This window comes from Lontra canadensis, unplaced genomic scaffold (genome assembly GCF_010015895.1).
Source record: "Lontra canadensis isolate GAN:19392208 unplaced genomic scaffold, GSC_riverotter_1.0 scaffold75, whole genome shotgun sequence".
Classification (NCBI taxonomy): Eukaryota; Metazoa; Chordata; class Mammalia; order Carnivora; family Mustelidae; genus Lontra; species Lontra canadensis.
In genome coordinates, this window is record NW_022631069.1 from 7,260,395 (window position 1) to 7,287,968 (window position 27,574).

Sequence of the window (27,574 nt, forward strand, 5' to 3'; positions counted from 1 at the left end):
TTTTGGCTTATTCAGTGGTATGTGTGTGTGTGTGTGTGTGTGTCTTGTAATATAGTTGAGCCTTGAACAACATAGGTGTTATGGGCACTGACCTCCTGTACAGTCAATCTACTTAAGACTTTTTCTTTTTTAAGATTATTTATTTATTTATTTGACAGAGATCACAAGTAGGAAGAGAGGGGGGCGCGGGCGGGGAGCAGGCTCACCATGGAGCAGAGAGCCTGATGTAGGGCTCGATCCCAAGACCGTGGGATCATGACCTGAGCTGAAGGCAGAGGCTTTAACCCACTGAGCCACCCAGGCGTCCCTCCACTTAGGACTTTTGACTCCCCAAAAACTTAATGTTGACCAGAACCCTCCTCAACATAAACAATTAACACATATACTATGTATTATATGTTATATGGATTATATACTGTTATATAATTTCTTATAATTAAGAAAATGTTATTAAGAAAGTCATCAGGAAGAGAAACAAATACATTTACAGCCCTGCAATGTGTTCATAAAACAAATCTGCATAGAAGTGGACCCATGCACTTCAAACCTGTATTGTGCGGGCGTCAGCTTACTCTGTTTCTGAAAGAAGCACAAGGAGAGTGCTGTGGAAGGCCTGGTTATCCTTGTGATTTTTGTCCTCAAAAATTAGGAAAGCTCAGTAAGGAAGTAGAACAGGAGCCTGGTAAATAGCTCTGTTTTTACCTTCACGGATGCAAGAAGCCAGAGACCTAACTGGAAGTTAGGAGTTGGGAATTTGTCTCTTGTTTTTGTCAGCTGCTCTGTCTAGCAGCTTGTAGTGCACGAGACCTATCTTCACCCTTATCAGTGAACTGGTTTTGTGGTCCCTAAAGCTCTTTCATCACTCTCCTGCCATTCACTGTGGCCTCAGACATGACGAATCTGCTTGCCACAGAAGTCCCATATGTCAAACAGGACATCGAAGCCTGTCAAATTCTAAGGTAGGGAATGAGGGAAAGAACCACATAGTTTTAATTTTAAATTGTTCCTTTTTTACCTTGTAATTTCTCAAGAGTTTGGCTTGATTTATGCCAGGCTCTGGGCCTGTAAGCCTTCATTAATGCATCACAATTCTGGATAAAATATTTCACATCTCTTACTAGTCTAGAACGTCAAATGCTAGTGAGTTGTAGTTAACACTTAGCATTTGTTATTTACAGTGTAGCTCTCTTTTCGTCCCTGTATAAGTAACAAACGGACTCAGCCCTGTGCTTTCCCATTGGTGCCCTGGCGTTGACGGACATAGATCAAGATGCTGCCTGGCCCTGCAGGGGCTCCACACCATGTGACAGTTGAGGCGCACGCAGCTAGCTCACATTAGTTCAGCCCTTATCTCAGCGTTCTCATTTCTCGGGCGTCCCCAGTGTATATAATATGTACCAGTTGAAATTCCTTATATATTGCTTGCACATTCTTCCTTCTACGTTTCAGCACATACCAGTTCCTTCACTGTAGAACGCCTTCTCTGATTCCCCTCCACCAGTCCATCCCTTATCTTTTAAAACTCCCAACTCAGAAGTCACCCCTGTAGAAAGGCTGATTCATACACCTCTGCACCGCCCACCTGCCCGCCCCCATTGCCGTGTTGGGAGACGTCTGCTTCTCAATCCATTCCTGCAACTGTTTTTCCTTTGTGATTATTGCCTGTGTACCTTGTCACCCAACAGCCATAATGACCCAAGGAGTGATGATTTTCCTGCATCTCTTGTCTTTGTCCATTATACACAAACATTTTGAGGCCTACTGACGGCCTTCTCCATTTCCCTAGTGTTCTAGTCGGCCTTCCACACCTTTTCCCTTTACATCATAGCTGACTGCCTGGAGGAACAGGGCACGTGTTCAGGGCTTGGCCTCCACCTCAGCCTGTGTGTGGCAGCCGGCTGAATAGGCCCCAACAAATGGGAAGGATTTAACCCTTTGGCTAGGCAATCTCTGCATTCTACTCAGATGCCTTCAAGGAGTAGATGGGGGATGCGAAATAGGTCTGGAGACGGGAGCAGGGAAATTTTTAATGAAGGCTTTTTCCTTCCTTTTCACACAAGACCCATGAAGCTGCTGTCGTCAGCAGCTCACCCGACACTCTCCTGCTCTGCCTCTTTTCCAGGAGTTGGGGTTAGTTTCAGAAAAAGCCTCTTGCTAGAAGCCATGACCTCGTACTTTTATCCCCTCCATCTGGTGTGCGGCCTCATGGGGCTGTGCAGCTATGCAGGAGGTGAGCAGTGGAATTCTTTAGATGATGACTTCTGAGCCCACATGCGGAGGCAGTGGGGGTGGGGAGCAGGGAGAGCATTGAGAGCCAAGATGGATGGACCAAAAAGTAAGGTTTGCTCTGGGACAGATCCTGACTAAAGGTAGACTGTTTTCATGAGGTGTCCTTCCCCTAGCTCAAGTGGGGGCCCGAGTCTGTGATGGATGAACATTGTGTTCCTGCAGTTTTCCCTTCTGCCTTCACAGTTGGGGTGCAGGAGTGGGATAGGTAGGGTATGTGCAGGCTTATGCTGTTTCTGAAGGAATGCATTCCAGGGTTGAACAGGGAAGGGTTCCTCTTGCACACATCCTCTCTTGGAGCTGCTTTGTCTCACTGTCTTGGACCTAAACAGAAGTCCAGATTTTGAATGAGGGTGGGACATGGGGTTGAGAGCAGTAGAAGTTTTTGATCAAGTAAAAATCTGTTGTCTGCCTCATCTCGTAGGGGATTCTCTGCAAGGTATATTCTCCTTGCCTTGGTGTAGATAAATTACTTGTCTCAGCTAGAGGTCCCAAGGCCTTTTACCAGGCCTTCAGTAGGCATCTGGCCTGGGATAGGGCGGGTTTTTAGCACTCTCATTCCCTGTTCATACTTCCCTAGCTCAGGAGTTGACAACATTTAAAAAAAAGAGTGAAATCTCAAAGGAAATTCTAATATATATTTTAGAGACCCAAGGCCTTAACAGTTTCCTCTCATGGCTTCTCAGGACTACTTATACTCTGCATGCTTAGCCTCACTTTAAAAGAACTGGATGGGGCGCCTGGGTGGCTCAGTGGGTTAAGCCGCTGCCTTCGGCTCAGGTCATGATCTCAGGGTCCTGGGATCGAGTCCCGCGTCGGGCTCTCTGCTCAGCGGGGAGCCTGCTTCCCACTCTCTCTCTCTCTCTCTCTGCCTGCCTCTCTGTCTACTTGTGATCTCTCTGTGTCAAATCAATAAATAAAATCTTTAAAAAAAAAAAAAAAAAAAAGAACTGGATAAAATGAAAACAAATGTTAATCTGAAAAAGAAAAAAAGAAATAGAAAGTGCTAGGAGCCAGAGTTGATTAAATGCGACTACTTAGTGTAATGATCATTTTTTGGCAGTGGAAATGACAGGGGATTCGTTGATGTGGTGAAAGAAGGCCTAGGCTGTTCCTTTTGTAAATTCTGCTCACCTATACGCTCCTAGAATATTTTGTATCAGTTTCTGTTCTGAAGGGGCTGGGATTCTGGCCCTTCCAGCCTGAGGTATTCTTAGTCCTTGAGGAGAGCACACAGTTTGAAGTGAGAAGCCCCGGATTTATTTGAGTTCTGTCTGTGCCACTCAGTATCAGATGACCTCAGACAAATCACTGAGCCTTTCTCGTGCAGCGAGAATGTCTCCTGCCTCACAGGATCAGTGTGAAAATTAGGTATATGTTGAACCATTTTGTACCTGAAAATGCTTCTCATGAACATCACATCCTAAAGAATAATCCATGTATCCCTACCCTGAAAGTTGTCAATAGGACAGCTGAGGATTGCCTGGTCTTCCCTTTTTCTTCACTCAGTTTAGCCTTTCTGTTTGGTCAGGCCTGCTTGCAGGGGCTGGTGGTGGTGAAGTAAAGTCACCAGATTTCAGCTCTTTTTGGTCAGAGAAAGAGAACTGTGTCTAGCTGCTCTGTCTAAAGCCTCATATGCAGAAAGGAAGTGAGCAAACAGTAGTTCAGAGTTAGGGGGTCAGGGGGACAATGCTTCCCTTGCTTTCTCAACTCCAGGATGACTAAAATGTCTTAAATGAGAAAGGGCCACAAAGATGCTCAGGGATAATTTAAGCCATGAATGGGAAGTGGAAGAATGTACTTAAAAACTCTCCCTGTCTTCTATCCCTTTGACCTTTGGGGTCAGGGACAGGCATATTACTGACACTCCACTGGCTATTGCCTGAAATCTGCCAGTCGCCCTAAGAGACTAACAGCTTCTAGGAAAGCTCAGTTCAGTGCAGCAGCTGTAACATATTTACCCTGGTAAAGTCACTGCTTGCTCCCCTCCAGGACTTCTCTCTTGTGGACATTATCTCTGAAACCCAAAGCTATCCTATTTTCTAACCAAATAAAAGTTAAAAATAACAGGTTTTGGGGGTGCCTGGGTGGCTCAGTTGTTAAGTGTCTGCCTTCGGCTCAGGTCACAATCCCAGGGTCCTGGAATCGAGCCCTGCTTTGGGCTCCCTGCTCGGCAGGAAGCCTGCTTCTCTCTCTTCCACTTGTCCTGCTTGTGTTCCCTCTCTCACTGTCTCTCTTTGTCAAAAAAATAAAATCTTTAAAACAAAACTGAACAGGTCTTGGGCAGCAGGCTTGGCAGTTCTACCTTGTGCTGTCCTAGGAGGCTGCCTGCCCCATCATCCTTAGCACACAGGGCACGAATTGCTCTATCTCCAGCGTGAACCAGCCACAAGAAGTCCCCCAGTCTTAACCATTCTGCTTGGGTGGCAGTAGTCTCCCATTGATCTCTCCTCTCCCTGCTCTTTCTTTTTTTTTTTTTTTCTTTTTTTTTTTTTTAATATTTTATTTATTTATTTGACAGACAGAGATCACAAGTAGGCAGAGAGGCAGGCAGAGAGAGAAGAGGAAACAGGCTCCCTGCTGAGCAGAGAGCCCAATGTGGGGCTCGATGTGGGGCTCGATGCGGGGCTTGATGCGGGGCTTGATGCGGGGCTCGATCCCAGGACCCCGGGACCATGACCTGAGCCAAAGGCAGAGGCTTTAACCCACCGAGCCACCCAGGCGCCCCAGTCCTTGCTCTTTCTGAATCCTCACCCTGCTACCCCTCAGGGGAATACCAGTCCCCAAACCACACAGCTGCTTGCATATTAATAATGGAACTCTTCAACATTCCTTTGGTGATGGCTGAATCCCTGATGTTGGTATGACTTTTGAAGGATTTGATTGAAATCCAGTTGCTAGTTCTGTTTTGGGGGAGAGGGAGGTGGACTAGAACTCTGCTGTGACCTGGGAGAAGTAAGTGTGTGTCCACAGACACGCATCTCACATGTGTGCATTTCCTCACTGTTGTGCGGAGGCTCACAGGAGGAGCAACGAGTGGAAAGGAAGCATCTCTTTCTTGTTTTCCAACATTACTTCAAAGGTGCCCAACCCCCCTAGTAGGAGGCAGTTCCCAAGTAGAGGGTGGGGGCAGAGGCCTCCACCAAGGCCATCAATAACCAGGTGTGAGCTACAGGTCTCCGTGTAATGTGAAGCTCTCCCGTATTTCATTTCTGCACCCAGGGGGCAGCTCTGCAGGATTGCTTACGGAGAGCTCTGTGTCTGGCACCTCTCTCCACAAGGCCCAGGCGCCCAGGGTCCCACGGACCTGCCCAGGAATGCATCACATTATTCTCTGGTGCTGTAATTTGGCTGCAGGAGCTAGGCTGACGGCCTCCCAGGGATGAGAAACATACTCTCCCTGGCGTCCTCCCTTGGGCTTCTACCCTGTGACCACTGAGGGCATTTAAAAACCTCAGAAAGGCTAAGGGAAAAAAAACAAATCCTGATTATCTCTCTTATATTAAGCCGTGTAGAAACCAATGTCCTGAGTGAGTCCAAGAATTTGACAAAACACTTAGTGGCTGGTGTTCTTGCTAAGGGAGGTGAGAAAAAGGAGAAGAAATTACTCTCTGCAATAGGGAGGAAGAGAAACTAGGCCGTAAATGGTCATGAGTCAGACCTACAAGACTTTTTGCAAACAGACATTCAGGGCCAGGCAGTGTTTAATTTTTTAAAAATAATCCGAAGTCCCTGGTTTCATTTTTCCAGCATCATTCTAAGAAAGCATATGGGTTAGCGCTATTATTTGAGGCTAGCAATCACAGAAGTTGGCTCTTAGTGCAGGACTAGGTTCAGGCTGGCATTCTGACTTGCACACGAGGGAAACTGGCCACAGGCCATGCAGCCAAGGTACCGCAGCCACGTGCCTTCTCTAAGAGAGTCTAAGACCTTTAAAGGATAGCGGTCATGTGTTTGAAGTTAACTTTGTATCCAGATGGCATCTTCTGCAGTGCATTCTACTAAATATTGTAAGTTAGAAGAAATGAGGACCTACACGGAGTGTCAGAGAGGAGAGGGGCACAGGGACTGCTGCCAGAGAGACAGACCTCTACTGACCAGAGAGGGGGTTGTGGGGGGTTAGAGGCAGTGAGTGGGTGGCAGCAGACCTAATTGGAGCCCTGACTGAACCAAAGGCAGTTCTCCTTTTGCTGTTCATTCCAGATAAATTAGTTTGTTTATTGCAGAATAGATGCTAGTTGTCTAAAGCCAATCAGAATGCAGAGGCAAGCTAAGAAATAAGAGGAAAAATTAATTGTTTAGCCATCATTCCTTCTTGGAATAGCTTCTCTAGTGGGGCTCACATGGACCTCTTTTCCCTCGCTATCCACCCCACTGTTCATACATGTCACTCTCTGGCCTGCTTGCTCTTCTCTTAACCATTTATAGGAAACTGTAAAACTTGGATCTTTACGAATTTCAATTTGGAGTCCAGGGGGGAAGCACAGAGCACTATGAGATGTCTGAAGAGGCTCTGTTCCTTCCATGGTAAGAACAGAAAGGAATAGGTAACAGAGTACAGGCAGAGTGAACTTGGGTTGAAGTCCCAGGAAGAACTAGGACATTTATGCAGTCATGCGGGCATTCTTGTGAGAGCACCGGTGGACTGGGACCTGAGGCTCTACCCAAAAACAGTACCCTTGTGTAAATTCCTGCAGCTCTATTCTTGATCCAGACTGACTACGACCCCCTTACCTTCCCACTACCCCAGGGCTTTCCTCCTCCTAATCCCAGCTCAAGATGTCAGAAGCTCTTCTCTTCCCCTCCCGTTCCCCCTCCCTTATCCCACCATTGGCTCGTCAGTTATCCAGTTGACTCCAGTCTGCAAGGAAGACATTCCCCTGGCCTGACTCACTCAGTCCCATTTCTCCACAGGAATCCCCTCACCGCAGACCACAAGGGCCCTGACTAGCTCATGTTTTGTGTTAATGGATGTGAAACCAGAGCAAACCCCTCACCAAAAGAAAAACCACCCTAAACTCTCCCACACAGGTCTCAGCAGGTTACACAAATATTAGTCCTATCATCCAAATAAATCTGCCCCCATGGCCCAGAGCTCTTGCTCCCCCATCCTTCTGCTGCCTGTGCAGAGTGAAGCTGCTCCACAGACACGTGAGGACCCCAAGGGATGTTGGAGAGGAACTTGGAAAGGCGGCGGGGTGGGGGGTGGTGCCTATATTCAGAATTCCTTGTGTAGGGCCCTTAATCTTCAGCCTGCTGCCAATACTTTACAGTTCTAAATGGAGGGTTCCAAGAGACGTCATGATGGGCTAGACCAGTTAGGGACTTTGGTGAGAGTGTCCGATGGCTGAAATTGGGGGTATACTTTAAACTCAATATCTGAGATAGGTTTGTAACCTCACTCTACAGATGAGATGATAAAGCCTTGGAGAATTTGAATATCTTGTTCAAAATATCAAAAACAGTCAATGGCACAGCTGTGATTTCAACCCAGGTCTGTCATAACTACAAATTTCTATGCCATTCTCGTCTTTTAGAGTGTCACCAGGCAAGAGATAGCCAATGTCCAAGTCACATAAAAATAGGACATCACGGTTTTTGGGACTCCATGTCCTAGCTTCTAACTTACTACCATTTCTGGAGACTCCACTACTGCAAGCTTAGTTAAGCAGCGGATAGTAGCATAGAAGGAACTCCCCTATTTGAGCCAAAGATGGAGTGAAAAATAATAATCACGAGGACTTGGAGAGTCACTAAAAAAATTTTGTTGAGTAAATTGAGAAAGGCTGCTTTCTAAGCTGTTTACCATTTGGCCCCAAGCCCTAGCTCTCCTGCCCTCTGTAGCCACTGGCTTCCATTCCCAGCTTCAAAGACCAGGATCTTCTCCTAAAAATTGCCCAAGCCAGAGATTCCTGCCTACTATACACTCATGTCCCATGTGGGGCCCTTGAGATCAGGCCTACTACCCTCTCCCACCCTCCATGAGTCCCATACTTTTACTGAGTGTTTCCCAAATCTGGCTGGCCTCCAGAATAATGCATAGGAACTTTAAAAAAAAAAAAAAATCAAATCCCAAGGCCTAGGCAGGCTTACTAAATTACTCTTTCTCAGGAGTGTTCCAGGGTGTTCTAGTGATCTGTTAGGCATAAGAACCTCCACATGCCACTCGGTTTGAACAGGCAGCAAGTGAGCAACAGGCGAGTGAGCAACATGCTGTCTGATATAGGTTGAAAAGAGGAGGAAGATTGGAAGAGAATGTTTGTTTGTATAATTATATAATTCTTTCCCCTACAAAGTACAGCAGTTTATGAACCTTATGAGCATGTGAATGGAACCTTTCCACTATGGCTAACTCTTATCTAACTATCCCAGGCTCTTGATAATGGAAGACGGTTGTAGCCTAAGAGTTTCTTTTGGGGTACTAGGCAGTCTGCTCAAACTGACCCAGGGAACAGATGTGGTTTCATCTCTGTCCCATCTCCCCTCAGTCAGGTAGGAACACAAAGAAACTCTCTCCAGGTACCCTTCCTCTTGCACACACCAGAAGTGTCAGGGAGCTGGTGCAAAGGAAAGGAAAGATGAGCCTTGACTGTGGGCTTTAGTGCAACTTCTATCACTCTGAAGACCCTACCTCTACTCCTCTCCCATCTCACCTCCAAGGGGGGCAGTCAGGGAACCATTCAATTTCCTGCATCCCCTGTCAACTCCTTCCCAGGGCTAAGGAAACAGTCAGGACACCAGAGTCCTTCTGGATTACTCTCCAAGTCCTTAAATAGAAACTGTAGCAGCCCAGAGTTGAGGGTAGAGGAAGGTGTGCATGCAAAGATCTTGTGCTTCTGAGTCAGGAGGTTTGAAGTAGAGGGACGAGTGAGGTATTTATATGTTCAGGTCTGGTCCAGCCACTCTGCCTTCTTGGGGGCCTTGCACGTGTGGACGTCCACAGTGTTTCTGCACTCCTTACACCGCACTGCACAGCACCAGTGGAACTTGCACTCACACTGGGTGACGCGGGTGACTCGAGTTGTGTCATACCCTCGGCCACAGCACATGATTTCGCAACCATCCGTCCCTTTAGATGTCTTGCTGCAGACACGGCCCGCGGTGCCTAGGGAACCTGGGTTGGGGAAGAGAGAGTGAGAACCAAGTTACCTCTTCCTTCAGCTGCCCTGGATTCCCTTACCCACATCCTCAAGAGGAAACCATAGAGAATCCCTTTTCCTGAAAATATGCCCAATTAGCCAAAATGACCATCTCCTTGCTTCCCTCTGTACCAGCCTGGCTTCTTCCCACCATCAAGGCTCCCCAAAGACCATTGACTTCACCTGCACCATCCCCCAGCCAATACACTGCTCTGCATCTCTTTCAAGACCTGGCCTTAAAATGCTCCCAACTGTTAAAGCTGTGTAAGGGCTCTCTGTGTTTGAAGTTGTCCATACTAAAAGTTAAAAAAACAAAACAACTAAGCCTATAATTTATCTTTTCTAAGAAGTCTTGCCACAGCTCGAATCCAGCTACCCTTTGTTAGTATTTTGGTCCTTAGTTGATATTTTATGAAGTTGTACCATACAGGGAAGTAGTACAGTATGGCCACTAAAAGCACAGGCCTTATTATCAGCTTGTCCAAGTTTAAATTCCAACTCCGCCACATCCTAGCTGTGTGATTTCGCAAAGTAGTTCATCTCTCTGGACTTCAGCCTTCTCTTATGAAAATAGGCATAATAATAGCATCTAACTCAGTGGACTGTTATACTATGTCTATAATCTCCATTCAGCTGAGGGTGCAAACTGATTCACGTGACTGCCCAGAAGCATATCCCTATGGAATTCCTACAGAATATCCCTTACCCCTTATAGTAGGAACCCTTGAAGGGTAGGGATGATGTTATCCCTCTGCACAGAAAATGCTTAGGGCTTCATTCTGACCGATTTTAGCAAAAGAGATCCTGCCAACAGATCATAAAAATCATAGAATTTTGGGTGGGATGGACCCTAGAAAGTATCTAGCCTAGTGTTTCCCCAGAAATGGGACAGGAACTGACCTGGGGGCTGAGATTGACTGGATTGATTGATTGACTGATTGACTGATTGACAGATTGATTCTGTCACAGCAGGCTGCACATTCTACTGTGATACACAAAGAAAATGCTAGAACTTAGAACTTCTATATTTGCTTTTTTCTCATAAACTTAAAATCTCTACTTTGTATGTTTTATAATGTACATATTAATACAGTAGGACATATCTATCTGTTATAAGTAAATATCCACATTGTGGAAGTGCATGCTCCAAGAAATTTTTAACGATAGGAGTATATAACCCAAAATGTTAGGAGGTCACTCCTCTGATGTGTGAGTTAACTAGTTGTACTCTCTGTTATTCTCCGGACTCTAAGGGCTGGGTCTGAAGTCCTTCTCTTGTGCACCCGGAGCCTCTTCTTCATTCTGGAGCTGAGCTGTCCATTGTAATAGCCACTAGCCACATGTGGTCATCTAGATTTAAATTAACTAAAATTAAATACAATTTAAAACTTAGTTTCCCAGTCACACTAGCTATATTTCAGATAGTCAATAATCCCATGTGGCTAAGTGGCTACCATGCTGGAAAGCACAGATGTAGAACATTTCTATCATCACAGAAAGTTCAACCGGACAGGACTGCTTTGAAGGGAATTTCTGGCTCGCTACTCCCTTTTGGGCTGACTTCGAACCCTTTGAATTCCAGGCCCCACTTTGGGTTTTATGAGACTTCATTTTATGCCTCCAAGGAAAACCAACATATAGATGATCTATCCTCCCTTCTAACTCCAAAGATCCTACCCCAAAGTTTCATTTTAGGTACAGCAGCATAGGCTTACGCCTCAGGTGTCATGGAGTTTTGCAAGACATTCAGAGAGTAGTCCTTTGAATTCCATCCCATGGGACGGAAGCATACCTAGTGGCAGGAAATCACTGGAACAACCGGAAGGACTCTTTTCACTTTTTCTCCTAGCACCATCCAAAGGACACAGATGACTTTCTGTGTTACTTGGGCGGAGCCCCACCCTGTTTCTGTGCCCAGTTTTGCTCTGAGCCACTGGACTCTCCAGGAATAACCGTGATGGGTGAAAACAAACAGAATGGAAAACAGCTGAGGGCTCTGGCTCTATCTCTCCTAAGGCCTGAGTGCCAAGTCCATGGAGGAGAGCCTGGGAGCCCATGACAGACCAGGGGAAGAACAGTTCTTCAGCACATAAGGTTATTCCTTGTCTAACCTGTCTCAGCCTAAAATCGGAGCCAAGATGGTGACTTCTACTCTTTGGGGTTAATAGCATATCAACTTCCACCATCCCCAAGAATTCCACCACAAATACCTGGAACAGATTGAAAACAATCTGCTGCTTTCTGCTAGTGGTTAGCCCTCCTGGGATTTCCTCTTTCCTTGCTTCCCCAACTCCATTTTGAATCTTCAATGGCAGCACACTGGATACAGGCTTTTTTAAAAAAGATTTTATCTATTTATCTGAGAGTGAGTGAGCAAGAGAGAGCATGAGCAGGGCGGGAAGAGCAAAGGGAGAGGGAGAAGCAGGCTCTCCTCTGAGCAGGGAACCGGGTGCGGCACTTAACCCCAGGACCCCGGGATCATGACCTGAGCCAATGGCAGACGCTTTACCTGACTGAGCCACCCAGGCACCTCATGGATACAGTCTTCCAAGGCCATTCATGGTCTGATCTGAACCCTGCTATCTACCTCTAGTCCCCCCATCCCAAACCTTCACTTAGTCAGATTAATCTGAGTTCTTGGTTCCTAGAAGAACATGTACTTTCCCCCCCTACCGCTCTGCTTCTGTCTGCTCTTCTCTCTAGGTTGTCCAGGTAATGCCTACACTTCAAGAAAGAGCTTAAGTTCCACATTTTCAAAGAAGCTTTTCTGGATTTCTCCAGTCATCTGTCTTTTGCAGTTGCATGTGTCTCCCTTTACATCTCTTCTCTTTAGCTGGATTGTAAAGAGCCAGCGACTTAGGGCTCCACCATATGTTTCTTCTGTTTAGCCCACCCATTGCTTGCTATGGAGAAATGAGTGACTCACTTAAATGTTCCCTGCACGGTACTTACTGTACCCCAGAGGCTGGGGATATAAAGGAGGGGCAGATGACCTCTCCCCTGCTTGGGAAGCCCTGGACTGGTGGACTCAGGCATTCACCACCAGCCTCATTGTAAGGTGTTCATGTAGGGAGGAGACCAACTCCTTCCACAGTACCGCTTCCCTAAATCCCGTGACTAACCGGGGCTGCTTGCACCAGGAGCTGGGGCTCCATGTCCCTACCCACTTTCCTTACTCACCGGCAGCCTTGTCCAAGACACAGTAGTCTGGGGAGTTGTCGAAGTAGACAAGGTCAGTCCGGGTGGCACGGCGATAGCCTTGGCGGGCTGCTGTGAAGTTGGCACCATCCTGGGTTGCTGTCACCTGCACCGCGCCGTCATAGCGCCGCCGCAGGTAATCACCTGTGCGGCGGAAGTCTGAGAGTGCACGCCAGCAGGTTCGCAGAGTACAGGAGCCGCTTACGCCATGGCACTTACACTCGAGCTTCAGAAACCGCCGCACAGCCTGGGGGTTGGGGAAGCAGGTAAGGGAGACGCAGCCAGTCAGGGCATTTTTTAGCCCTCCCCAGGGCTAAAAGCAGCAGTGCTCTGACATCTGCTAGACCTGGCCTAGGCTGGACAGAAGGGGCATTGGCTGTTCTCTCCCCCATCAGATCCCACCCATTCTTCCTGACCAAATTCAAGAACCTCTTCTTCCATGACTCCTTCCTGGAACTTCTTCCTCTTTTCTCCACCCTTCCCTTCTTTCCACCTATGTGAAGACACATTATGCACTTGGTTGAATCTAGGCGTTCCCAGGCTCCCTTGCTTTTATTGCTCCAATGCCATGGGAGTTGGGGTCTTTGGAAGTGATCCAGAAGCCTTTAGTGCTGCCACCTTCGCATTTAGTCCATGATCACACATCCTGGTCACCCCTAGAAGACACGAATGTATATGCATAGACATGAGTACTGACCGTGCGGCCACAGCGGTTGTTATGTAAGTTCATGAGGGCCCGGGCATCCTTGAGCCTCTTTTCCTTGGCATCCACAAAGGCCTTGGCAAAGCGAACACCATAGTGGATGTTGTCACTGCAGCCACCCCAGTCAAAATCCCCACGTTGGTCATGGTGTCGGCCACGAGTGTAGGGGTCACAGCTGCACACACTCAGTTCACCCTGGCTACAGGCGCGGGTAATAGCATGGACCACCCCTGCTGATGAGATGGCGTATACAAATGCTGCCTCCCGGCTGCCTGCAGAGAGAAGGGCAGGAGTAGGTTTCAGCAGAGGCCCACGTCTGCCCCTTGTTCAGCCCACACAACCCGCAACTCTGCAACCTCCTATCTTCTTGTCTTCAGAGCAACTCCTGTACCCCCTTTATTCAAGGCACCCTTCCCTTCCAAGAGCATTCCCCAGAGTATCTGACCTTTTTGCCTCGGCCCTCACTACTCTCCATCCACTTCTTTATGCATCTGACCTCTTGGGCTGACCTCTACTCTTGCCTTCTTCCAAACTCCCTGGTCCATCCATTGAAAAGTTTCACAGTGAGTCATCCCCTCCCACAGAGTACCAATCCTGGCTCAGCTAAGCCAGCCTCAGTCTGCGTTCCAGGCCTTTTCAGGCCTACTCTGCTGGACAGTTCCCCTACAATAGAGACCCCAGCCCAGGGGTCAGCCTGTTTGGGGAGACCTGCTACTTTCCTTCCCACCCTGCTCTTGGGAATTGATGACTCATCACCCCTGTCCCCTGGACACAGTCAGATTCCCATCTCATTCCCTTCCTCCTAGTTCATTGTCTAGCTCGACTTAGCTTTTTTGCTGAGCTAGGGCCAAGCCACCAACTCTCCAAATATTTACATATCACCTTTCTGTTTATCCCTTGCCGCCATTACTGGAGTGTTGGGAGCATTGGGGTTAGGGTAGTGATGGTGGCAGTAAGAACAGAGCAGCCATTCCTAACCCTCAGCCTTACAGTGCTGGGAACACCCGGGCTGGGTTGGGGCTTGGTGGGAGGGAAGGGAAAGGGAAGAAGAGAGAAGGAGTTACCAGGGAACGCTGTACCTTTGTGCCATCATTCCAGAATACTGGAATTTAGAGGGGTCCCTGCCGACATCTCTCGGGTACTGAGGGTCTTTTCCCAAGGGGATCCTGGACTCTGCCCTCAGCTGTCTCTCTGATTATGAGGTAGTGTGTAGGAGAAGGGAGGGAGATCGTGCCTGTCCTACCCACTCACCACACCAGGCACAGAAAGGTAAGCGGTGTGGCGGGGGTGGGGGTGGGGCAGAAAGGGTGCAAGAGGCCCTTACTTCTGAGCATGACACGGCCAAAGACAGTGTGGTCCCGGTCCAGCGTGGTGCAGTTCCAGCGGTGGTGGCGGAATTGGTGCTGGCACTCTCGGATCCATTCTCGGGCACCCTCGCCCACCGAGCGCATGATGTCTGGGTAACGCTGGCACAGCTGCCGCTGCCGGCTCACCAGACCAGGAATATTGTCACAGATCACTCGGGCCCCCAGGGCCCCGATGTACCTGCAAGGTGGAGATGGCCTTGTCAGAGCATCCTGGTCCTTTTCCTGCCTCAGGATGGGGGATAAGGAGGGGAGACATTTGGCCTTCAGAACTTGAAGAGGTTCCTTCCCCTCCTCCAACCACGTCCGTCAGTCATCCCCTGAGGCCAGCGGGTGCAGCTTTCCCCACGAGCTCTGGAGAAATGGTTACGCAGTCAAGGACACTCACTGAGTGCTCTCTCACCGTAACCCACTCCCCAGCCAAAGACCAAAGTGACACACACTCGCAGAATACAGGCCAGGCATGTGTCACATACATAGAGGCCATGAGCATGTCACACAAACCCATTGCCTGTTTATTTAATAAACATTAAGAGCCTCAGAGAAAAATAAACTAACAAAACAAGAGTCTAAGACAACACTCTTACACCCACATGTGAGAGGCACGTCCTTCATGGCTGGTCCACAAAGACAGGGTTTGGGGGAGGAAGGATGGAGACAGGGCGGGGCCAGTGGGAAGAGACATCGGGGGCAATGGTGAGGAATGCCTCCAGCTCTAGTCAGATCCATGTAGCTACAACTCCTCATCCCCAATCCTAAGGTCTGGGGAGGAAGACCCCACCCACAGATCTCCTCCCTATACCCTTTATTTCCAGGTCCCATAGCCTTTCTTAACTAATGAGTCTTCGAACATCATCCTCCCCAACCTATAAGGCATGATGTCCTGGATGAGCCTGCAGGGGCAGAGGGCTGTTAGAAGTGGGAAGCCGAAGCAAAGATAAAGCAACGGGGGTGACCCTCCCCATATTCCAATCCCCAGTGCAACTAATTCAAGCAATTGTAAGAAGGTCAATTGGGGTGGGTTACTAGAAGTTAGGTGGGTTGTTAGTCATTCTCAGATTTCTCAAGGCATTATTTTCTTTTCACTCAAACACTCTTAGCCCTAGACTCCACCACAAGCCTCGGGAAGAATGTTTCAGAGAAGACAGGACTGCATCGTGACCTTTTTTCCCCCACAAGGCTACCAAATGAGACCTGACCCATTCATCCACTTCTCACTCCCTTGCTGTCTCTCCCAACACCTAGCACCTTCCTTGGCTTGCTGCGGATTCTCTTCTCTCCTATCCTAACACATCAAAAGGATACCTTTATCCCCTTCTCTGAACAGGTGGGGGTCAAGGAGGGCAGTTGCTGCTACAGGCTGAGAAGATTTGTTTTGGTCTGTGAATGAGTCTGTGGTTTGGGAAAGATCCCAAAAATGGGCCTAGAAGTGGGTGAAGAGAACAGAAGACAGCCAGTGGGGAGAGGGGAAAAGCTGGACTGCCCTGGGCTCTATGCCCACCCCCCACCCACATTCACGCACCCGGCCCTCACCCACAAACTAGGTCACCACTGGTGACACCAACTCAAACAAACACAAGGAGGGCTGATGCTTGCCTCTTCTGGAGCTCAGCAGGGCTGATGGGGCCCATCTGTCCCCTGGGAGGGGGGAGAGGGCTGGCCCACCACTGACAAATCCCATGCAATCAGCGTCCCCAGCAGCACTGTCCATCAGGGCAATAGCTTCCAGGAACAAACAAAATAAACACCCCCGGCTGGGCCAGGCCGGAAAAGGCCGCCTGACGCACAGCCTGGAGTTACACCCACTGCCGCGGTGCTTTGTTTGGAGAATCAAGACGGTTGGAATTGGAGCTCGTCCCTGTCTCACCACCGGTTCTGCTTCCCCAGTTCAGCCCAAGTACTGCTCTAAGCAATGGGTGTTTGTTTTTTTTACTGGGGCTTGGAAAGGGGGAGGGGTTGGATGGGAATGGGAGACCAGTAATCCAGCCCTCATGAGACAGTTTGGAGTGGGGCAGGCCAAACTCTGGCAAAAAGTCCTTCCTGTGGTCTGACTTAAATCCATTCTGCTGCAGCCCACGTCGGTCCTTCTTGTTACATCCTCACTGAGCGTGGGAACATCTGTTGAGTATCTCAGACGGGAAGATAATTACATTTCTCTACCACCCCTACCCTACTGATGTCGCTGCAGTAAGTACCCCACTAAGATTCTGCAGAGCAGGGCTCTCGCCTGCTGGCCTGGGGTCAGGCCCTTGGAGTTGGGGTGGGGGCCTCCAATGAAACTGAGCCTGAGCCCCCTATCAATTCAGCACATGCCTACAAAATGCCTACCACATGCCAAGCACAGAGCCCAGCTGTTAGGGCACAGAGACGGTTAAGGCATCCCCCAGCTCATTGGCTGGTAAGAGTGGGTGAAATGCCTCTGACCCCCAGCTCCGTTTTCCCTTTCAGAAGTTTTCACTTCCTTCTCAGCTTCCTGCCCCAGAATGCTCTTTACCTGCTTTTGACCAAGTCACACCCCTCCCTTTGACAGAGTGACTCATACCCTCCTTTCACCCCTTGTTCCTCAAAGGGTGACCCCGATGCAGAGCAGCAGTATCAGCATCATCTGGGGATCTGTTAGAAATGCAGAGCCTTGGGGCACCTGGATGGCTCAGTGGGTTAAAGCCTCTGCTTTTGGCTCAGGTCATGATCCCAGGGTCTGGGGATGGAGCCCCGCCTCAGGCTCTCTGCTCAGCAGGGAGCCTGCTTCCTCCTCTCTCTCTGCCTGCCTCTCTGCCTACTTGTGATCTCTGTCTGTCAAATAAATAAATAAAATCTTAAAAAAAAAAAAATGCAGAGCCTTGGGCCCCACCCCAGGCCTACTTAATCAGAATCGGTGTTTTTACCAACATCCCCAGGTGATGCAGACACCCTGCTCCACGAAAGCAGGGATTTTCGTCTGTTTTGTTCACTTGGGTATCCCCAGGACCTAGAACAGTGTCTGGCACATAGTACATACTTAATAACTGTTTGCTGAATCAACACCTAACCCTTCTGATTTGCCGCCAACTCTCTTTTCTCCCCAGCCGGCCATAAACTTCATTTCAATTACAGCCTCACTCCTGTTGACATTGCCAGCCTATTTGCAGATGTTTTATATTTGTGTCTTTTTAATGAGGCCAGGGATCCTCTTTTCATTTCCCCTGGTATGGTCCGCAGTGTACACAGTTCAGCCCAGCCCACACAGGGCTTTGAATGCAGGGATAAAACTATTACCCTCCCTCAGTGTCTCCATACCACAACATTTATATGGTGCTTTGCAGTTCATGAAATGTTTTCCTTAACAAAACCCCTCAAGACAGAAAGCTCTATTTTACAGAGGAAGAAACTGAGGTTCAGGGAGTGTAAGTGATAACACCCAGCTCTGTCCATCAGAGCTGGCCAGAGGAGAACCAGGCTGAACCAAAGATATGGGACTCCAAAGTCCAAGCTCATTTTCATCCCAAGAGCAAGAAAGACATACAATGCTTAACCACAAATAGAGCGATAGCTCTAAAACTGGTGTGCACTGGGGCAAGTCTTACCACTCCCCTCCTAGCCCTCCCTGTCTTCATGCGTGAAATGGGGATAATAATGGTATCTACCTCCCTGGGTTACTCGGGGATTGAAAAAGATGATTGCTTGTAAGGCACTTAGCTATAGTGTCCGGAGCTTAGTAAAGGCTCATGAAACGGCTGCTGTTGTTGGTAACAATAATGCTAATATTATACCACTCTGTTCCTCTCCCTTTGTGAATCCATGAACCCTACCCTGCTCTTGGGATTCCCTACATCCAGCTCCCTGCACAATGCAAACTGGAACAGGAAAGCACATGCGAGGAACCCCCTATTTCTTGTTCTGTTTATCACAAAATAAGAAGGGACCATCTGTCTCCTCCTCCAGCGAGAGGTGGGGAGAGGGAAGGCGTGACCAGGGAGTATGGGAAAGGCTGTGGGGAAGATCAGACTGTTAGCTGGCGATAGTGATGACCTGCTCCGGATTGGAACATGGACACACACAGAGTCAATAGGCATCTCTTCCAGGGTTTGGACAGAATATCAATCTTGCTGGGTTTTTTTCCTAAAGGAAAGAGAGATAATCACCTTGGGGGCCTGACCTGCCTTTAGAAAGCAGCTTTCCACTTTATCTCAGAAGTGATGACCACTAAGGCAGGCATCTGGGGCTGACAGCTATGACAGGTGTGACGCAAGGAGACTGAAATGACCTCTGCACTCACTCCCCATCCTGGCTCCGTTGCTGCCTTCCTCGCTTTCACTGGGACTGCTGAATTCCTCTGTATCACTGGCTTGCCCCCGCCCCCCAGCTCTTCTACCCAGAGTTCTTCCAAAATATTTAATGTGAACCACGTGGGGTGAGAGTAGTAGGAGGGGGAAACGAAGGGAGAGGGAGTAGCCAAGTAGCATTTGGGGATGAGGAAGCACCCCATTTGGGTCTTTAGGAAGCTCTACCAGGATGCTGAAATCAGCAGAGTGACACTTCTTCACCTAAACACCAAGTGGTCCCCAAACTACCTCCCAAACTGGTAAGAAGCAATCAAGAATCCCTAAGAGCAAACTGCCATGTGGGATGGATAAAGATGGGCAGTGGTCACTTCATCCTCTCGCCATGGGGCCACTGAACACACAAACCCCCAGCCAAACAGCCCCTGACGTAAAGGGTGGCTTTGATCTCACTCTGAACTTTGAAAGGCTTTTCTCCTCTTCGTCCCCTCTTCTCTTTCCCTTCCTAAAAGAATGTTTCAAGCCAGATGTAAGATACGGGCCTCCCTTCTCCCCCATCCAGAACCCCCTCCCTTGCCTTCCCCAACACTGCAGAGATTAAAAAGATCCAAAAGAGAGATTTTTCTGAAACAGGAAAATGGGGGTGGGGGGTGGGGATGGAGAGCAACGCATCTTGAAATGATAGGAATCTGCAGCCCAAGCTTGCTGGCCCCTCAGCCAGCTACCCCTCACCCTTCTAGCCAAGATTCCAAGTCTACAGGAGAAAAGCCACAGGGTGCAAGGAGGGGGGGAGAGACCCCTCTTTGTGGTGGGGAGGGTGGGGGACGCAGAGTAAGGAAAGGAAGGGGGCATGGGTAGGGAGGGGCAAGAGCCCAGTCTCAGGCCAGTTTGATGGCGGGGTGGTCAGTGAAGGGGAAAGATGAGAAGACTGTCTTTTCTCAGTCCAACTCCCCCTCTCCCCCCTCCCCACAGAAGGTAGGGGAGCGGGGAGAGCAGCTCTTTATCCTGAGAGAAAAAGATGAATGCCATGGGGTGGGGGGCAGGAGGATTGGGAAAAGAACAGACATCCAGTGGGTGTTTAATGCCTTTTGCCTCATCTGCCCTCTTGTGAAGTGTCTGGAGTCTCAGGCCTGCAAGAAATCTCTTAATACTTTGGGACTCCAGAAGCCTCTAGTTCTTGGAGGGGAGAGAGATGGAAGAGATGGGGTGGTCATCTGGGGAAGAAAAAGGAAGAAGAGAGAGTTATCAAGGTTCGAAGTAACATCCTCAAAGCTGAGGCTGAAGACAAACGCCAAAATTATGCAAACCCAAGTGTTTTGTTTGTCTTAATTGTGGGAGTTAATGGAGTATTTTTGCCTTGGTTCCATTTCTAAACCTTGCGCTGCGTGCTGAAGCCTCACTAAAATCTTACCGCGTTACCGTTACCGGGTGGGGTAGACTAGCGAGAGGCTTGTCCGCCCTTGCCAGCTGCCCTTTTCTCCACTTCTCAGGGGGGCGACCTAGGCGATCAGAGGGTCCTTTGGACGGTCACCGAAGGCCCTAGATGGGCAACTGATTCCTTAAATCCACCCTGAGGGAAACTTGGAAAGTAGCTTTTCCCTCTAAGAAGACTGAGCTGAAATGGAGCGGACACAGCCCAGGAGAGTCTGGGAAGCCTCGACCACCGGGCGTCCTTGCTCCAAATGCCCAGGGCCCACCTCCCTGGGCGAGCGTCACACCTATCCACCCACTTCCTCACACGCGCTCCGCGACTTAAGTGACAGTCCTGCTCGGATCGTCTTCTAATTCCGTCGAAGCGAGAGCCTGGTCTCCAGAGCAGCGGGTGCCAGGAGTTGCGTAGTCCCTCTGGGCGCCTCCGGCCTCTGACCCAGCCCCTCACCCACCCCACCCCGAGAGCCACGCTCACCACCAGGATGTGTCTACGCGGGCCGGGAGCGTCAGCAGCAACAGCAGCAGCAGGCAGGCAAGACCGAGGCGGGCAGAAGCCCGAGAGCCGTCGGGGGCCGCGGGTCCTGGCGCGAGCGCGGGGACAGGGGCGCGGGTGCGCCGAGGGGGGAGCTGCGCGGCTTCCTCCGCACTACCCGGCTTCAGCATAGCTCCCCGATGACTCCCGCCGCGCGGCCCGGAGGGGCGTGGACGGGGCACCGGCTCGGGGTACTCAGGCTGCTCCTACCTCATCCCCCTGGGGGGCCATAGGGCTCGCCGCTGGCCCGGGACCCAGGGGCACCTGGAGACCAGGAGCCGGGGCGCAGCGTCCCGGAGAGGGGCGCAAGGAACGGGGTCCGGAAGCCGACGAGGGCGCGCCAAGCTCGAGGTCTGGGACGCGCTGCCCCGGCACAGGGCGCGGTGTCAGGGGGTCGGCGGCGCGAAGTGGGGCTGCGGGCAGAGTGTGCGGACAGCCCCTCGGCCGCGGGCTCTCATTGGACGGCGCGGGGCGGGGCCGAAGCCGGGGACACGCGCGGCCCTCTGGGCGGCTCCGCCCGCGCCAGCCCCGGGCCCCGCAGCGCCCTAGGTGTGGCGACCGCCTCCGCCCCTCCGCGCAGCACCGCGCCGCGCCCCCACCTGCTCCGGAGGGACGCGATGGGGCGCGGGGGCGCCCTTCGGAGCCCGCGGAGCCCAGTCCCGGCCGACGCCGCGCCACCGGGTCCTAGCGCCCTTCATTCGGAAACCCCAAGTTCCGTGGGTGATGGCCGGGAGCGCAGAATAAGGGGGGCTGCAGACACTTTCCCCTGTCCTCTAACCTCCGGTGACACTGGAGCTGAGCCACGGAGGATGCACTCATTTCCTCGGGCCTCTCTCGGTTCTTGCGCTTCTGTGAAATGGGTAGAACCTCTGCCATGGGGAGTCGTGAGAGGATCTTAACTCCCTTTGAGCGCTGCCAACTGGGGCGCCTTAGGCAGCCGGCTTCAGGTAGGAGCTTCTCTCATCTAGGGCTTGCTGATCCTCGTTCCTCCGACCCACTGCCCATGGCAACCCCTTCCCCTAAACAATGTTTAGACATGGCTCTCACCCGCCTCTCCGGCCCCGATGCTTCCCTCTGTCCTGTGGATGAATTGAAGACGGAAGCAGAGGGGGCACACCTGCGGACCAGGCAGACTCCCCGCCCTTTGCCTTCCGGCCTCGGCAGGGCTTAGTCTCTCCCGGCTCCCCCGGCGCCTCGGTCCCCTCCCCCCCCCACACCCCCCCCCCCCCCCCCCCGGGCGGGGCTGCAAGTATGGAAGAATCAGAAACAGCTGGGCGGCTTTCCCGAACCAGAGGCCGGGGTGGGGGTCCTGCTGAGAGAGTGGAAGCCCCGGAGCCATTTCTCCTCTTCGTCTCACCATCCTTCCACCTCCCCACCTCCCCCACACCCCCTCCGCCACCTATCCTCTGCACACCGCCCCGGGGCGTAGTAAAGCCCCGACTGCTGAAAGTGACACTGCTCTTCTCTCCTCGCACTCATCAGGCAGGCTGGTAGGACATTTGGGGTCAGAGTGGCCCTCACCAAGATGTTAAAAAAAAAAAAAAATTTTTTTTTAAACCCTGGCCTTACAACTTGGAGAGTTTCCCTGCGAATGGCCCTGACCACTTCTCCAGCCTCAGTTTCTCCTGCCTAGCTCCTCATTCCCAGGTGTCTTTTGTGCCTCTCCCCGTGATTTATCTAAACTCTAAAGCCTTGGTGTAAACAATGCTCTGGAAACTGCCCACCCTCCTCCACACCAAACTCCCTGCCAGTTCTTGGTTGGGGGCGGGGGGGGGGGGGGGGGGGGGGGGGGGGGTGTCCAATGGGGGATGTTAGAGACGCCAGAGTGTGAGTGGACAGGGCGCAGCTGGCTTCAGAGATGCTGCAGACATCCAGAGGCAGATATAGGGGAGAAGGACTCAGAAGGACCTTTATCCCCTCTCCCACCTCTCACTCCTTTAATCTCACCTTCTGTGGCGGGAGGCAGTGTATTCATTAACTAAACATTTATTTACTCCTTACCACGTTCCAGACTGTGCTAGGCACCAAGGACGCATCAGTGAACAGAGCAAAACAAAGTAATTTCTGCCCTCATGGAGCTTACGTTCTATCGAGGGAAGATGGACAACACACAGTAGACGTCATAACATCTAGTATGTCAGAATGGGTAAGTACAGTGGGGAAAACAGAGTTGTAACTAGGATGATCAAGGTAGGCTCATGAGGGCGACCTTCAAGCAAAGACTTGAGGCCGGGAATAAGCCAGGCAGATTCTTGGTGAAGAGTATTCCCACCACAGGGAACAGCCAACCTAGAGACCCCACGGTGGGTGTGGGCTGATGTGCAAAAACTAGCCAGGGGGCCAGCCAGCTGGAGTCAAGGACCAGGGTTGGAGAGGAGTTCAGCTAGGTAGCCAGGGTGGTCTACGTCCTGTAGCTTTGTGGGGGATAGGGCTTGAACGTAGGGGGTGGACTGGAGTTGCATAAGAATGGGAAAGGATTGAATACAAAGACCAAGCAGGGCCAGCATGCAGCCATACACCTCCCTCCTGCCAACCAGCTGACCCTTCCCTCCCCTCCTCTCCTTCCTCTCAGTCTGGGAGGCTCCATTTGGCCCTCCTGTCAGACTCTCTGCTGAGGATCCTTGAGAGGGACAGGTGAGAGAGGAGTGGGCCCAGGCTCATTCCTGGCTGGGACCCTTTCCTTGAACCACTGATTCACCTCTCCCAGCCCAGCCCCACCCTGAGGCTGGGCAGCGGTCTACAAGGTCTGCAGGCTCTGGCAGCCTCTCCCAGACTCCCCTGTGTGTTTAGGCCTGGGTGTGACTCTGGCCCTGTGTTTATTTCTACATATGGGCCCGAGGTTGTGGGGTGGGCTGGAGATGATCACATCGGCCCTAACCGTGCATGGACTCACCCACGTGGGCCCCAGACTCACTTCTGAGGCCCCTTCTTTGGCTTCAGCTGTCTTCACAGTCAAGTGGGACCATGTCTTGGCACAACATAGATGCTCAGCTATTGAAGCGTGTTGCTGAGTGAAGGGGGCCCCCAGAAACAGCAGCAGCTCCAAGAGCAAGGACAGTGGGTGAGGGGACAAGACTTTCTCCCCTGGGCTTACAGGCTACCTCTGCTCTAGAGTGGACAAGCCAAATGCAGCACTGCTCCTGCCTCTTCTTCTTCCCCTCCCATCTGAGCCCCCAGGTCCCCAGGAGGAACCCCAGGCTGCAGGAGCCAGCTGAGTGCAAGAGCTGCACTCTACCACTTAACTAGAGAACAAATACAGAGCCAGAGAAGAGGTTTTCTGGGATCTGCCACTTTGGACTTCAGATCTCAAAACAAACTTCCAGTCTCAAGGTCCTAGACACCACTGGAGAGCTCAGCAGCTCACGTGAGGGCCCGCTGCCGGACTTCAAGCCAGAGGGCCAAGGCCAGAGACTCAGGCTAGGGCCTGACCTGCCCCTCCCTCCCTCCCACCCCCTACCCCCACCCCACCCTAGTTGCGGGAGGCGGGGAATCACTGATTTGGGAGTCGAGTTCTGATCTGGTAATCACTGATTTGGGAGTCAAGTTCTGGTCTGGAGGGCGCTGCATGGAGTCAGGTTGGCACTTACTGAGCACCTGCTGTATGCCTCGCACTGGCCAGAGCATCCTAAATGACACAGAAGGAGAGACAGGGTCTTAGTCCCCTGATGTTTTCAGGCAAATACCATAAAGCCCCCTGAGGGGCCGCACACGGGACCCTGCTGTTCAGGGCTGTATATTGTAGATTTAGTGGGCAATGTCAGCCGAGATGGGAGGAAGAATTCCAGACACATAGCCCCACCCCCGCCCCCTGCCCCCTCGAGGCCTCTGGATTCCCTGGGGCCTCCAGGTGGGCACCTTCCACCCAGCCCGCAGAGCCAAGTTCTCCCTTCTTCCTCAAGGTGGCACCATAGCCCCCTGCCTTCTCATAAGTGGCTGCCCATCAGAGACGGGTCTCCCCTCACCGGGGATGTCTAACCTCATACTCTGCTCCCCCATGGGGACTACTTTCACTCTCTTCTCAGCTGTGTGGGGCTGAATGATTTCGAATTTTTACTGGCCCTTAGATGGGAGTGGAGATGAGCTAAGGGGAGCTCAGGTGGTGTGGGTAAACAGCTCTTACTCTACCCAGGTTGACCCCCCCAGGAGGCCACTCCCCCATTCCCTGGGCCCCTTTGGTGATGACCTTCTCTCTTTCCTGGTGGGTGGGAGGTGGTGTGGATGGTAATGAGCAGAGAGAAAGGCTGAGAAGGGGCTGGGGGGGAGGTTTGGATGGGAGTCAAGGAATTCCTGAGCCTGCTGCTTGCACAAGGGGCCCTGAGACGCCTTTCCTGAGGTTTCTTTGCAGACGGAGGCAAGTCTTATTTGAAATGGGGCCAGGTTCACACAAGCCCCTCATGCCCCCACCCCATTTCTCCCTCCCTGGCCACCCCATGTAGGTGTCTAGGGAAGAGGAAAGAGCTTGGGAAGAACTCGGGGGCTTTTAAGGGGAGTAGAGCAGGGAATCTACACTTTGTACACAGCCTGACTGGCCCCTCCTTGGTATTTATGAGCTCCCAGGCGAGGCACAGAGCGTGTCTCCAAGAGGCCAGGCCAAGAGGGCTTTGGAGGGAAGGAGGATCCAACCCAAATCAGGGAAGAGGGCTCAGTGGGGCAGAGGCAGAGACAGGGACCCTCTTCCTCCCAGCCAGTGGCCAAACAAACAGGAGAGTAGATTTTTCCCCCAAGGGGCTTGGGAGAAAGGAAAATAGCTAAGGGAGAAGGGAAACGAAGAGGGGAGGCTTCGGGAGGCGGAACCATGGGGGCGGGGCAAGGGGGTCTGGAGCCTTTTAGCACTTGGGCTGTAATCAGACTGGAGCCAGGCGGTAGGCGGGCTCCCAGCCATCCTGGGCGGGTGGCCCAGGTTCTGTGTGAGGCCAGTGGGTGTGCTGCTGGGATTCTGGGTGGTCACTGACCAGCCTAACCCCAAGGGAGAGAGGTTCCCACTTTGCCCCCAGCCACCCTCTCCCAATCTGCCTGTATCAAATAGTCTAAACATTGAGCTCTCTTTCTCTCCCCACCACCTGTTCTGGGCCCTAGAACGTTCTGGAAGTGAGATTTGCTTCCAGTGGTCACAAATCTGCAGAGCCCATTCGATCTGCCCCCCTCCCACTCTGCCTCCCTCAGTTCGCTCTGGCTCTTGCTCTCTCCATGTCCTCTCTCTGCCTCTCTAGGTCTGTCTCTGTCTGGCTCATATTACTATCATGCTGTGTCCATTCCTATCTTTTGTGTTCGTTTCTCTGTCTTTCTTTGTGTCTCTTTGTGTCTGTGTCTGCTGGCCTTTCGTCCTCTGTGTGAACCTCTCTTCATCTTTCCCTGTCTTTATGAATCTATACTGACTGTCTCTCTCTCTCATCTTTCTTTCACTCTCCATGTCTTTTTTGACTCTCTCTGTGTACCGGACTGTGTTCCCTCTCTATTCTTGTTCCCCCAACCCCGTGTCTCTTTGTTTTTCTTTGTCTCTGCTCCTTTCTCCTGCTCTCTGTCCCACACTTGCCTCGGCAGGCCCTGAGACAGTGAGGAGTGTGTGCACTGGACTGAAAGAAATTAGAAAACTGGAGTTTCCCCCTCCACTTAGCCATGCACAATTTCCATCCTCTAGAGGTCACTTTTGCACTCCTGGCCTCAGTTTCCTCACTGGCAAAACAAGGAGGGCAGACACCTAGTTCCCTCTGTGGGGGCCAATTTCTGTCTTTATCTCTCTGGTTTCTTGTAGCACAGCCCACCCAATTCTCCAAGGCCTCTGCTTTCTCTTCCCTAAGATTTGCTTCTAGAGCCAGGACTCCACATCCTCCAGAACCCCAGTGGGAAGGAGGCTTTGATACTGTCAGCCAGCAGGCCCCAAAAGGAGGACTCCTCACTCCTTTACCTCCTTAAACATCAGGGTAGACAAGGTCCCTTTCTGGGGCCATGTCTGGCATACAAACCAGATTAGCTCATCTCTCTAATCCTCTTTGTGCTGGGGCCTCTGCCAGGCAGGGACACCCACAGCGCACTGAGTGTGTGTGTGTGTGTGTGTGTGTGTGTGCGCACGCAGATTCTCGGAGAAGGCAAGACCAAGGTTCTCCTCCCTCTGGTACCCCTTCCTGCCTGAAAGGCCCAAATCAGCAGCCCTCACTGTATAAGAAACCTCATCAGGCTTGAGCCAAATCAGGGTTTTCAGAATCCCAGTCTGCCCCCCCACCCCGCCCCATCTCCGTTTCTACGGCATCTCTAGGGCTGGAGAAATCATTCCCAGAACTCACCCCTTCTCCATACATAACCAATGGCATATGTGCGAATATTATTCTGATTCTGTAGTCTAGGAAAAGGGTGCTTCCATCCCTTCTTGAAAAGCCTGGAAAGCCTGGAGTGTGACTCAAGGCCCAGGGGACATGGGGTGCAGGGGTGGTGGTAGGGTGGGAGAGTAGGCTGTCCCAGCTTCACACTCGGAGTTGGAGGCCTCCAGCCCCCCTGAACTTTCATTTGGAGAGGTCTTTCTTGGCTGATAAGATCAAAGCATTCCCTCAGCCAAATCATTACCTTATTTTCGAGGCAATTATAGAACTTATTGTATCAATTAGCCGGGTCTCCAGCTGCAGCCGGTTATCTCTGTCTGCCGTACGCCCGCAGAAGGAAGGGTCGGC

The 27,574-nt window shown here is 51.2% G+C and overlaps 2 protein-coding genes across 5 annotated transcripts in view; one reads left to right on the plus strand and one right to left on the minus strand.

Moving 5' to 3' along the window:
- ST7L (suppression of tumorigenicity 7 like) overlaps window positions 1-27,574 on the plus strand; it is a 110,965-nt gene that overhangs the window by 68,664 nt on the left and 14,727 nt on the right. The window lies entirely within an intron of this gene.
- WNT2B (Wnt family member 2B) lies at window positions 8,540-27,562 on the minus strand. 4 transcript variants are annotated; one of them, XM_032881443.1, is made up of 5 exons: window positions 27,471-27,562; window positions 14,651-14,871; window positions 13,321-13,598; window positions 12,606-12,870; window positions 8,540-9,400 (listed from the first exon to the last, which is right to left on the minus strand). In XM_032881443.1, exons 2-5 carry the CDS (start codon window positions 14,775-14,777, stop codon window positions 9,171-9,173), a joined length of 900 nt encoding a protein of 299 aa, XP_032737334.1. In that variant the 5' UTR covers window positions 14,778-14,871; window positions 27,471-27,562; the 3' UTR covers window positions 8,540-9,170. The 4 variants fall into 4 exon arrangements, with proteins under 4 accessions (XP_032737334.1, XP_032737330.1, XP_032737332.1 ...); XM_032881439.1 differs by lacking the exon at window positions 27,471-27,562 and adding an exon at window positions 20,856-21,440; XM_032881441.1 differs by lacking the exon at window positions 27,471-27,562 and adding an exon at window positions 21,123-21,437.

What these genes read in the sequence shown, in the direction of transcription:
- WNT2B (XM_032881439.1), bottom strand. Translation starts at nt 21,043, where the DNA reads ATGCTGAAGCCGGGTAGTGCGGAGGAAGCCGCGCAGCTCCCCCCTCGG. An exon ending in TGGCCGTGTCATGCTCAGAA is followed by an intron (nt 13,599 to 14,650) that starts GTAAGGGCCTCT and finishes TTCTCTCTGCAG; the next exon opens with GCAGCCGGGAGGCAGCATTT. An exon ending in TGTCTTGGACAAGGCTGCCG is followed by an intron (nt 9,401 to 12,605) that starts GTGAGTAAGGAA and finishes TCCCCAACCCAG; the next exon opens with GTTCCCTAGGCACCGCGGGC.